This window comes from Chelonoidis abingdonii, chromosome 15 (assembly GCF_003597395.2).
Source record: "Chelonoidis abingdonii isolate Lonesome George chromosome 15, CheloAbing_2.0, whole genome shotgun sequence".
NCBI classification, from domain to species: domain Eukaryota; kingdom Metazoa; phylum Chordata; order Testudines; family Testudinidae; genus Chelonoidis; species Chelonoidis abingdonii.
This window is the reverse complement of record NC_133783.1, coordinates 7,259,252-7,271,459: the sequence shown is the minus strand read 5'-3', so window position 1 is coordinate 7,271,459 and position 12,208 is coordinate 7,259,252. Positions and strand designations below refer to the sequence as shown.

Here is a 12,208-nt window from a genome sequence, read left to right as displayed (position 1 = left end):
GGGAGTGACAAAATGAAGAGACATTCACATTGTGGCAAAAGGTCTGAAAATTCAGAGTTATAAGAGCCAATCATAGAAGAGATGAGTCAGAGCAGAGAGACTGGCATGTTTGGCACATGCCTACCAAGAAAAAACAGAGCAGTGATTAAACAAGTCAAACACCCACATCTAATCAGCGTGTGGGAAATTGCACAAGTAAAGAAACACAGAATAGCTAAGCACAATTAGCAAAACACTGTCATTGGCTAAGACAGTTCTGTTTGTGGATAATCCTTAATCAGTTCCAGCAGAATGTTTCCATCTAAGTCCCAAGTAACATGGTTTAACTGAGTCACAACACAAAAAATGTAGGATGATATTAAGAACAAAAGGAAGCTGTTCTGGGTGGTTTAAAAGATATATGGCTTTAATTTTACAATCCTCTTTTAGATATATGCATTGCTTTTAAGGCACAATCCAAAAACCTTAACTGGAGAGGCTGAATTGGTATTGATGCTACATTCTTGTGATACTTGCAGTGAAGCATAAAGAGCAGAGCAGGTCTTCCTGGAAAAAAAGCATTTAGTAAAACTTCTTTAAAAAACAATATAATAAGATGCAAAACAAACTGAGGGCGGTTCCATTCATGCACACAAAACCACGGTGTGCAACAAATGCAAGAAAATTGGCATGTGAAAAAAGAGACTCATACAATGTCCATAGAAAAAGCATCCAAAACAAAAAAGTCCCCAACCCTGCACCCCCACCCTCCACACACACACACACCACCACCTTTAAATCAACAAGAGTGATTTTTGTACCAGGAAACAAAATTAGTGTAGCTAAGGATGCAAGCAGAAATAATAATCCATTATTCATTAACAAGAGAGAGTGACCTTAAAAAAATCCTGAGCAGTTTCTACAATCGCTAGATTTTCTTGTGTTTATCGTACATTTTTGGATGGAAACGGGAAGATATGGAGAGTTAGTTTTACACATACATAGTAGCTTTAGGAAAACAATTCAGGCAGTGCTGCCTGTTTGGTTTTTTGGAAAACAAAAAGAAACGAAACCCAACATGAATATTTTAATGTGATAACAGAAAAGCAGCTCCTTTTTAAAAAGCTGAAAGCTCCACTTAGTCATTTCCACCACACAACTTGAGCAGGATTTTCCGGTAGTCTCCTGAAGTATCACCCTAGCAACAAATCCAAAGGGAAAAAGTTAGGGAAAGAAAGCCATTCAATTTTAACACTTCTTTTTTGTTTCTGTTTTTTGTAAGGGAGGTGAAAGATGCATTGTACAGATCCCAACAGTCAGAATGGCTAAAACTGGACTGAGGGTAGCCTTTAATAAAAAGGAGCCTTCATTATTCTAGACTCCACATTTGAATTTCAGATCCCAGCGCTAATAAAAAGAGTTGACCCCAAACACTGTACAAGTCCACAGTAGGATCTTTAGGATTCATCTAGTAAAAACCCTTCAAGAACATATTTCTTCAGAAGACTGTCCCTGGACTCCTAAATACTGTGCTATGTTCTTATGTCATGGAGGACACATCAACTTGTCCTCCAGTATTCAAATTCACCTAATTTTTGAGCAGCAGCATAAAAGCATCTCCCCTTAAAAAGCCATAACAATGTGTTATGGAAATGTGATGGAAACTGGAAAACGGGGCCCATATTTTCTTTCCTTCTGACCTTCCATCCTGCTGTGTTACGGGGACATGCAATGAGAATGACGTCCTTATAGTGTCCTACTAGACACCAGTATGGCTGAAATTGGTGACTTCACATTAATGACTATAGCAGAATGATTTCTCACTCCTAAACACATCTATTGCATTCTGTGGCATGGTTTAAAAAAGAAAAAAGAAAAGCTTCCATTTAGGCCCAAACCAAATGAGAAATCAAAGAGAGTGTGTATGAGAGAGAGGTGAAAAAGTTACAAGATACCTTGCAGCTAACAAATATCTCATCACAAATGCCATACTGACTGAAATTCACCAATGGTTCCTTAGGAGCAGAGGCATGCCAGCTACAATCATTTTAAATATCTGTTTCTGAATGACAATGTGTGGTAGCTAAACCGGTGCTGTAAAAGGGCTCTCACAGTTTTTCTGTCCAAGAATATTGTGTACTCACTGAAGCCATGCTACAATCTGGTTTTCGACATGTCTGCTAACTGTTCTGTGTGGATTAACAGTGTCACAGTAGTTCTCAGCTGGGTTTGGAAGTGGGTTCAATACACCAGGACAAATCCTAAACATTTAATAATTTTAATAAATTGGATCTATGCCATGGTCAATGGAAGGAGAGGGCTGCTCTGCATGAACAAAGGGAATATCCATTAGGAACCTGATCCTGTTTGCATAGAAGTCAATGGAAGTTTCCACTTTTACTTCAAAGGAAACAGAATGGGACCATATATATAACTACTACTTTTTAATTCACATCCATGGTGTCCTGAATAATCAGAGTCTAATAAACTGAATCACCATAGGTTCATATCTTTGAACCACAAACTCTGTATAAACTGATTAGGGCTGGCAATTGCTGCTGCCTGATAAAAGAGCTGATTTTACACACAACCCATCCCAGCAGACAGCATGTCCAATTTTTGGGCTTTAGTCTACATTCTAGTAGTTATAGTGCAAACACATCTCCACCCAAAGACAGACTTGTAGTGAGCATTTGCTAAGGGCTGGGGACAATAGTCCTCTCCCTGTCATCCACAGCCAGGTTACAGAGTTGCTGCGCAGGCGGGCAGTCTCTATGGCTGCCGTTACAGCCCGTTACACTCCAGTAGAGGCTGGTGACCAGCACATCTCCTCTGCAAGTGAGGTGGGTGCCAATGAATCTGTGGAGATGCTGATCCTTTGCCCTCTCTCCCCAAACCCACATTCCACTGCTGCCATGGAGAGTAGACAGAAGCCATCAGTATGGCCTCTTCCCAGTCTCCTCCTCAGACAGCTTTTCCATGGCACTTTGGCCCTCCATGCATGAAGACAGAAGCAGGGAGCATACACTCAGTTATTCAGTGTCGGGAGTGGGGTTTTATGGTACGTACAGGAATCAATGGTAGGAAAAAAATAATTAAAAAAAAAAGAAGTCTTACTGTGATGTCCGCGTAGAGGGATTTGCCATACATCCGCTTGTATTCAGTGCGTATATCCAGCAAGTCAACCTCGCTGCGCGACACCATAATTCGAATCAGAGTCCTGTCTTTTGTTCCCGCTCCCTGTGAAGAAACCAGTGAAGTGCATGAATACAATCAGCTTGCAAATTCCAGATAATTCAACACAAACTGGAGAGTCCAAGGGCCAATCCTTCCCCATGTTATGCCAGGGCAACCCCACCAAAGTCAATAGGATTGAAACAGAGTCACACAGGACAGAATTTAGCCTATAGTGCTTTAGTGAATGAAGCATGTGCTAACAGAACATCATCACTTTCAGTTCCTTGCACAAAGAGCAACCAAAGAGGATGATGAATTTCCACCCCATTCCACACATTCCCATCATTGTCAACCCTTCCTTGTCTCAGTCTCTTTCATAAATAAATGCACTGAGTTGCATTTCTGAGGGGATCCCAATTTTAGACTCATGCTCTGGCTCCAAGAACAAGAAACAGAAGCAAAATACATTTGTAGGAAGGTCAAGGTGAGAAGGCCAGGGATTTGCATTACAACTGTTATTAGTTTAACTTCAATGTCTCAACTTGAATGGGGCTTAAGCATACACTTAAGAGCTTTGCTGAACTGAGTTTTCATAAATAGACAGCAGGTTATGATCATGTGCATTTCTTTAATGAATCCCCTACTGAAGGTCAGATTCCATCAGCCTTACTCCTAGGGGAGCAATACCTCACTCCTGGAGTAATTCCATGAAAACATATGTACAGCTTATCGAAAAAAGGTGCTTTTCAACATGAACAAGGTGGCAAGATATGGACATTAGTAAGTACAGTAGTGCCTATTCTAATACAGACAGCACACCCCCAGCTCTTCACATCATTTACATCCCCACTGGGATGATTTTCACCCTCTCAGCCGAATTAGCTTTATTCCGTGCTCGCACAATAAGTGATCCAATCTTTGCTCAGTCAAAAACTCTCAAAACATTTGACCCATTACTAATGAAGTTATGTTTTATCAGTGCCAAGGCACTTATGCAATTATATAAAAACACAGTGATGCATGGAGAGATCACACACAGCCACAGAGACCAACCTTCATGGCTTTATGGAGTCTTTCTGCAAAGAAAGCTGGTGTATTTTTCATGCACTTAACTGTAAAAGAAATTGTAGTAACAGGTTAGTTACAGCTAAATAAAAATCATTGCACTTTATTGGACTTGCTCTGAATCAGGTATGTACCTCTCTCTCTCCCCCTCTCTAGATATACATACACACACACACACACACACACACGACCCTGTTCCTGCTCACTTGAGTTAGTCACTGAAATTAACTTTTAATTTGCAAGGCAAAGTTTCTAACTTTGCATCAGACTGGTATTAGTTGTAGTGTCCGAGAAACCTCAGTACTTCCTTGCTAAAAGTGAATCTTTCGGTCAATGGAGTGAATCTAGTTATGGGACTGAGGCAGGGGAGCAACATCAGGAAGACTGGCAAAGACCTAATGTGGAGAAGTTCTAGTGCAAATTTTCTGCAAGGTGGATTCAATTTCTTGTCCTAAAAGTTCAAGGGAGTGGTTAAGCTGGTCAGATGAGTCCCATTCTCTCTACTTTCCAGCCTCTTGCTGTATAATCAAAAATACTTGTAATTTCCTTCAAATACTTGACAGCTGGTTTCCCTCCAGCTGCCAAGTCTGGGATTTTTAGACAGAAAAATAACCAGCAACAAGGATTTAGTACACTGCATGGCACAGCATTAATTCCAGGTGACTTAGACAACTTAATAGCCATTGTAGCACATGCAGAAATAAGTGGCAGTTTAACAGCTGCATGGCCACAAAGAATTTGTATTTTAACAGTTCTGAAAACTATAGTCAGCGTAAAATTTGATAAGCTACCAAACTATACTAGCAGTTCAACTTACAGTTGTTGACCGTGGGGACGATTTTCAAGGGTAGGAGTATAAAATTTAACTTCTAAATCCATTTAGGAGTCTAAATCAGTGGGGTGACTTTCTAAAAGTTACTGAGCACCCAGCACCTTCCACTGACTTCAGCTGATTTAGGAGTCTAAATTGGGATTCTAGTTTGAGTCCAGCAGCTGCCTTCACTGGAAGCCTCACCCTTCACTTCCAGGCAAGTTATTTGTTCTTTGTTTTAGTAACCGCACATAGGTTCACAAGGACTTCTGAAAATCTTGGCATCCCCATGGAAGTGAAATCTAGCTTGAACTGGCTTTCCATAAATCATTAGAAAGGTAAAAAAGCATATTAAAAATACACCAAAAAATCCCACCCATCATTTCAACAGAATGAACATGTACAAACTGATCCCATATTTGATATGAACAGTCAGTCACACAGTGCACAACAAACAATGCGGTAACCACACCCCATATGTGTCTCATTAGGACAGTTCATAGGGAATTACAAAAGTATGAAAAGCAACCAACTAAGATCAGAGTAAAACGTAAGGAGCAAATCTGAAAAGGAGTGTTTCATAGCAATGCACACTTTATATAGAAAAATGTAGGTTTCTTGGTTTTTAATTGAAATGTAGATGAAAGACAGCAGTCCACATATACACACAACTGCCAAGGATGTGCACAATTCACTTCAAAACAGAGGATGACAAAACATGAAATGTATGTTTTCCGATTACCATAATCGGCTAAAACAATCCACTTGCACTGCATGATATTTTGAGTCTATTATTGTAAATTACCATCTGTACAGTCCAGAAAGCTTTAGAGAGAGCAAAACCAAAAGGAAACAAATATTTACAATTAGACTTTTGCAGACTAGGTGCAAAGAATAAATCATCCCCGGGAAAAGGCTGATTTATGCAATAAAACCAGGATGATTTCAAATGTGTTACAAAATGATCAAACATTAATGTTACAAAGGTCACATTAAAAAGGGTTATTGCTTTGCTTGCAAACTAGAGTCCGAGTCCTGTACATGGATCCACATATCCGGCCCCTTGCACTCTTGCAAAGTCCCACCCAAGTCAGTGAGACTCCATGTGAGGAAAGGGCACTCCTAAAAGGACAGACTGTAGGATCCAAGCTGTGACAACAGAGAGTTTCTCTGCTGTGGTAAATGGAAGCCTTTTCAAATACATTATCCTCAGTCCTAAATACGATGCCAAAGGGGTATTGGTTTTACTGTGGTAATATATACCTAATTTGCCATTATTTCTATTCTGTAGGTCTGACTTTTTAACGTTAGGATATGATTAATCTGGTATGAATTTATCAATCATGGGAAAAGAAAGAAATAAATCCCATTGAGGGCTTCAAAAAGTCATTGGAATGACAATCTGGCCAAGCAGAGAAATATAAGCACAGTTAACTATGAGAACAATCAGTCCTAAAACTGCATTTCAAAAACGTTAATTAGTAAAGGATGGTTACACAGACATTGTGTACATGAACGAGGGAGTGAAAAATAAAGGACATTTACATAAAATTCAACATTTTGAAAAGTGTTGTTTGGAACTTGCATAAAATGAACCTGCTAGTTTATCCAAAGGCAGCCAAATGGCCTGTTCTTCCTCCTGTTGCAGTTAGCTGTAGTTTTGCTATTGATTTCAGCAACAGCAGGATCAGGGCTCAAATTTTTATTGTCATGTCCCTGTTCTAGTCACTGTTAAATCATGTTAACCAGTTACTTGTTAACGTAATTAAAAGAAGAAAATAATTTTGTGGGAGGCGGCACTCAAGTGTCATACCAACACAGTTATTTAGAGGAGGTAATTTGAAACAGATGTGTCAGTAAATTAGCTTTAATAATGTGTATTACAGAGAGGAGACACAGCAACTCTAAACTGGTAAAGCTTGACCCAGCTAAGCTGCTGCTTAAGGAATTGGGACCTAATCCAAAGCCCACTAAAGTTAAGGGCCTGGTTTTCAAAAGGCACTCAACATGCACCATTCTTGTTGGCTTCAATGGAAAGTGCTCAGTACTTCTGAAAATGAGGCCAGCTATGCTTAATAATTACCTCTCCTCTGTCTAACAAATTCTAATTTTAAGTCCAGAGGCTGCCTTCAGTGGAAGCCTCACCTCTCCTTTCCAGGTAAGTTATTTGTCACATTTTATTAACTGCAGGCAGGTTCACTAGAAGGCTCAACAAAAATGTGAAAAACTGGAAATACAGGTCAGGTTTCCTTTGAGGGGAAAAAAACCAAAAAAAAAAAAAATAACAACAACAACAACCATCTCCAGCTAGAACGAGCAGTGCAAACACTGCAGCGATTCCTGCTGCTATGGCCATTGCTGCATCAGCTTCTATACACTGAAACAGGGGGGAGGGATAGCTCAGTGGTTTGAGCATTGGCCTGCTAAACCCAGGGTTGCAAGTTCAATCCTTGAGGGGGCCATTTAGGGAACTGGGGTAAAAATCTGGGGATTGGTCCTGCTTTGAGCAGGGGGTTGGACTAGATGATCTCCTGAGATCCCTTCCAACCCTGATATTCTATTAAAAAAAAAAAAAAAAAAAAAAAAAAAAAAAAAAAAAGGAGAGAGACATACCTACTGCCACCATGCCACTTTCAAGGTCCCCAGACATCTCACGAGATATGCTCTTCTCAATATCACGGTTACACATCCGCTGGTACTCACTGAAAACTGGGGGAGGAAAAAAAAAAAAAAAAAAGCTTTCAGCAGCCAATCTTGTAAGATGGGCATTGATTCATACCTATACTTGTCAGCTTCCTCTGAAGTTACACTATGCTAACAGAGCCTTTACTGTAGCATCTGGTGGTGATGGTTCAAATGCTTTTCAGGCCTAGTTTGCCAGTTTTCAAAATAAAAACTGGAAGTTCATCCTTCATGCCCAGCAAGACTTCCCCACACTTAGTACTCCATTTAGAAGCCATGTATTTATAATCTACCCCTTCTCTTCATAGTAATTGTGAGGGGTGGATGTGAATAAATAGGAAATGCCTTCCTCATATCTCCCTGTCTTGATTTCTGCTTCTTCAAGGAGACAGGAGTCATAGTCCTGCTATTGGCAACAACCTTTTAGAACCCAGCAGCATGAACAGAAAAGAGGTCTGTGGTAGAGAGGCCTTTTTTATATATACACACACACAAATCAAATAAATCAATCTTTAAAAAGATTTAGAACATACCTCTAAATATAAACTTTTTAAAAAAACCTTTAAATTCCAACAGGATTTAAAAAAAAAAAAAAAAAAAAAACCACAAAGCCACCACCCTAATGATCAGACAGCCTAGCTAGCGCAAATAGAGGCTGCGGCTGAGTGGATTACTTCTCCATCTTGGCCTCTTTGAGACTGTCAAATCATACAACAACCTTCTGGTCATTGCCAACCTGGGCTGGCTTCAAACTAGCAATCCCGCAGTTAAGGTCAGGAGCCTAATTCATTTAGGCTCCTTTGAAAATCTCAGCATAAAGACTTTATAGCCTAGTCACAGTTCCCTGAGGTTAAGCCATCCATTTTTAAAACTTTGACAACAGACTGGAAGGTGACCTTTAAGACCATCGTACAGTAACAGCTACTCTGTTAATCCAGGATCACAAGGAGGACCAGGGATGAAAAAAAGCATCCTCTTCTACTCTGTCACCCTGGGGCACTTCTAAGCCACAGCTCTTAGCCATGCTGAGCACATTGTTACAGAGATCCAAAGGAAAAATGAAGTCTAGGGTCTATATGCAGACTCACTCTCTCTGTACCATGAGCAAGATTTAGAACTGAGTGACTGCAGACTGTGACCATTATGAAACTTCAGTTGTGGGGGAGGAGGACAGAAAAATGCCAGGCAAAATCTTCTACAGCTGTAAACTGACATTCTGAACTATTATGGCTGTGTCTGCACTAGACATGTTCCCTAAAATTTCCCTCTGCTGTAGCTCCACAAGTGGTAGCAATGGTGGGAGCACTAGTGCAGAGCAGTCTTTAACCACCATGTTGTCTAGACCTCAAAAAACACCTTGTCTACACTACAGCTTCATGCCCCACTGCTAACACCAGTGGAGCTGCACTGAGAGTAGCAATGGTGAGACTGCTTAGGAATGATAGAAGACAATAATAGAGAAGACCCATGTTGAGATCAGAGCATTATAGCATTGGATATAGAAGAAACTAATCGGGCATGGCACTAGATTAAAGGATGAGATTCAAACCTTTTCCTTTCTCATGCCATCCCAGAGTCCCAATAACCAGCATTTAAAAACAGTGCTAACTGTAGAACAATTACAGTAGTTGTGTAGAGACTCCAAAAGAGCTACTGATATGACTGTAATGAGGAATATGTGGGACTGCTATGCAGGCATGTGGATGTAAAAATTATGTAGAGCTCCTTAATTTCTTCTTAAGAGACACATTCAGACAAAAGATGCGCCTCTACAATAGTTTCACCTTTAGGAGAGATATGTGCCTACATTTTTCACTGTTACATACACACGGCAGGATAAGCTAAAAGTGACATTTATGTGTGTAATCTAAGCTCCTTAGGAGACATTTATGTAGCAAGTTAAGACACCGTTACCTGCCCTGAGGTGAGCTCTGCTCCTGGTACACAGAATGGCATTGAACTTGGACTCGTCGGTCCCTAGACGGTTCTCTCCAGCAGCATACAGCTCCTAAACACAAAAAGGGATCCACACTTCATTAACTAGCTTCCCAGTCTGGTGGCTTTTAGACCTGCCTTCTAGGCACTTATACACGTCCCCTCCTCTAAACACGGACAACTTGGTCTGGACATTGTTGGAAAATAGGAACAAGTGACCTGAGTGGCACTAGCTTGAGCCATTATGCATATTATGAGCCTTATTTGAACCCAGAATTGCCAGTGAAAGATGCACAGATGTTTAACTACAAGAGCTCCAGAGTATCCACCTTAAGGGGAAACCCCGGGGGGGGGGGGGAAAGGTTGGTCACATGGGATGAGAGTAATTCTTGGCAGTTCTAGTTTTCATCCTAAAATATTCCCAGACACTGTCGGAGTTCCTCAAAATTCTCATTTTTTTCTTAAGATGAAATTCACCATGAAGAAAGCTACTTTTATTACTATTTATATCACACTAGGGCACTGAATATGCCAGGTATGGTACAGACCCAGAGAAAGACAGTCCTTGGCACAAAGATCTTATTCTCCCCCTTCCCCAGATAGTAAGTGTCTACATGCTATGACAAGGAAACATTTCATTAGGATTCAAGTGTCTCCCTGCTGAACAAATCCTGAACTAATGGGCTTTAAGGAGCAGTAGTTGGGAAGGGGAAGTTTTCCTCTGCTCCAAACATGTATTGTACTTAAAAACACTAGTCTTCAGCCTGTGGCTGCTTCACATACTTCCCTCCCACCCACAACACAAGAGCTTTGGCCAACGGATCCACAAATTTACAGAATCAGAGCCTGATCAAAAGTCCATTGAAATCAATTAGAGTCTTTTCCCATTGCCTTCAGTGGGCTTTGGATGAGGCCTTCCATGAGACACACTCTACTCCTGGGGGAATTCTGCACAACTGTGCAGAATTTATGTCCCCCAACAGATTTCTTTTCTTCCCCTCAGAAAAATTACTGTGACAGGGGAGCAAAGAGAAGCCACAAGCATAGTCATGAAACCCTCCCCAGCAGCATGTTTCAGGTGCCATGGGCAGCCAGCAGAGAGGTAAATCACTGTAGGGCAGGGGGTGGGACTAGGGAAGACCCAGCTGGTAGATCCTACTCTGCACTAGGCTCAGCTGCTAGTCCCGGCTGGGCTGGGGAGGATAGGACTTCCTCTTCCCATGCTGGCATCCAGCGCTGTGTCAGACCCACCCCCAGATTTCTCCTCCAGCTGTAGGAAACTCTGCAAATTTCCCCTCCCCACACTTCCTGCACCCATCGCTCCTCCGCTGCAGGGTTGGGGTCACTGAACAGGGAACTACTCCCTCCCCATCTGCCTAACCCCCGTACATCCAGACCCCCTCATACATGGACCCTCCCACCAAGCCTTGCTCCCCCGCCCCCAGAACCCCTCCCCCCTAACCAACAAGCCCCACTCCCGCTGCACCTGGACCACCCTGACACGTCACCCACACCTGGATCCCCACCCTACCACGCCCCAATCAACTGCACCTGGATCCCAACCCCACTGGGCCTCACTCCCGCTGCATCTGGACCCCTCCCCAAGCCCCTCACATCCCTCTGCTGAGCTGACTCCCCCCGCTGAGCCCCAACCACCTTCAACTGGGCCCCCCTTCAGAGTCCCATTACTGATGCACCCAGAACTCCCCAACAAGACGCTGTGCATCCAGATCCCCCACTGAGCCACCCACACCCAGATTGCCCCACACAGAACCCTCTCCACCCACACCTGTATCTCCCGTCACTAAGTCCCTCCACACTTGGATCCTGCCTTGCTGAGCCTGCCTGCCCACACCTGGTGTCCCTGGCATAGAAGAGCAGGGCACTGGGGTGTTTCTGGGGCAGGCCCGGTCCTTGCGCTGTGTCAGGGTTGGGTGTAGCCTCACCGCTGAGTCCGTGTCCCAGGTGGGAGCTGCATAGTGATCTTCTGTCTCTGTGCAGCCAGTGGCCTGTGCTCCCCAATGCCATGCTGCAGCCTCCCCATTTATTTGACAAATAAAATTTGAAGAATTTTAAAATATGTGCAGAATTTTTCTTTTCTGGTGCAGAATTCTCTCAGGAGTAACACTCTTTCACTTTTCCCATCTCATTCCTCAAAATCCACTCACTGGGACATAAGGGGCATCTCACAGAACACAATTCCACAACACAAAAGGGCTGTGTCATCCTAGCTCAGGATCTCAATTTCCAGCCTCCTGCAGCAGAAACACACAGTTCTATTGCTCTGTCAATTTTGTCCACAGTGCAATTAGACACCTACAATTGGCTAAGGGGCTGTTTAATTGTAGTGTAGATCAGGGGTAGGCAACCTATGGCACGCGTGCCGAAGGCGGCACTTGAGCTCATTTTCAGTGGCACTCACACTGCCTGGGTCCTGGCCACTGCTCTGGGGGGCTCTGCATTTTAAATTAATTTTAAATGAAGCTTCTTAAACATTTTAAAAACCTTATTTACTTTACATACAACAATAGTTTAGTTATATATTATAAACTTATAGAA

At 42.3% G+C, this 12,208-nt stretch overlaps 1 protein-coding gene across 2 annotated transcripts in view; it reads right to left on the bottom strand.

The window, feature by feature from the left end:
• Window positions 1-393: 393 nt before the first annotated feature.
• Window positions 394-12,208, bottom strand: part of ANXA11 (annexin A11) — a 55,165-nt gene continuing 43,350 nt past the window's right edge. The window contains exons 11-15 of one of the 2 annotated variants that reach the window (XM_032786383.2): window positions 9,629-9,722; window positions 7,646-7,741; window positions 4,210-4,268; window positions 3,097-3,219; window positions 394-1,177 (exon numbers count right to left, since the gene is read on the bottom strand). In XM_032786383.2, the coding sequence (XP_032642274.1) occupies window positions 1,118-1,177; window positions 3,097-3,219; window positions 4,210-4,268; window positions 7,646-7,741; window positions 9,629-9,722 (432 nt within the window). In that variant the 3' untranslated portion in view covers window positions 394-1,117. The remainder of the gene's footprint in view (window positions 1,178-3,096; window positions 3,220-4,209; window positions 4,269-7,645; window positions 7,742-9,628; window positions 9,723-12,208) is intronic. The other variant, XM_032786384.2, reaches the window with a different exon arrangement.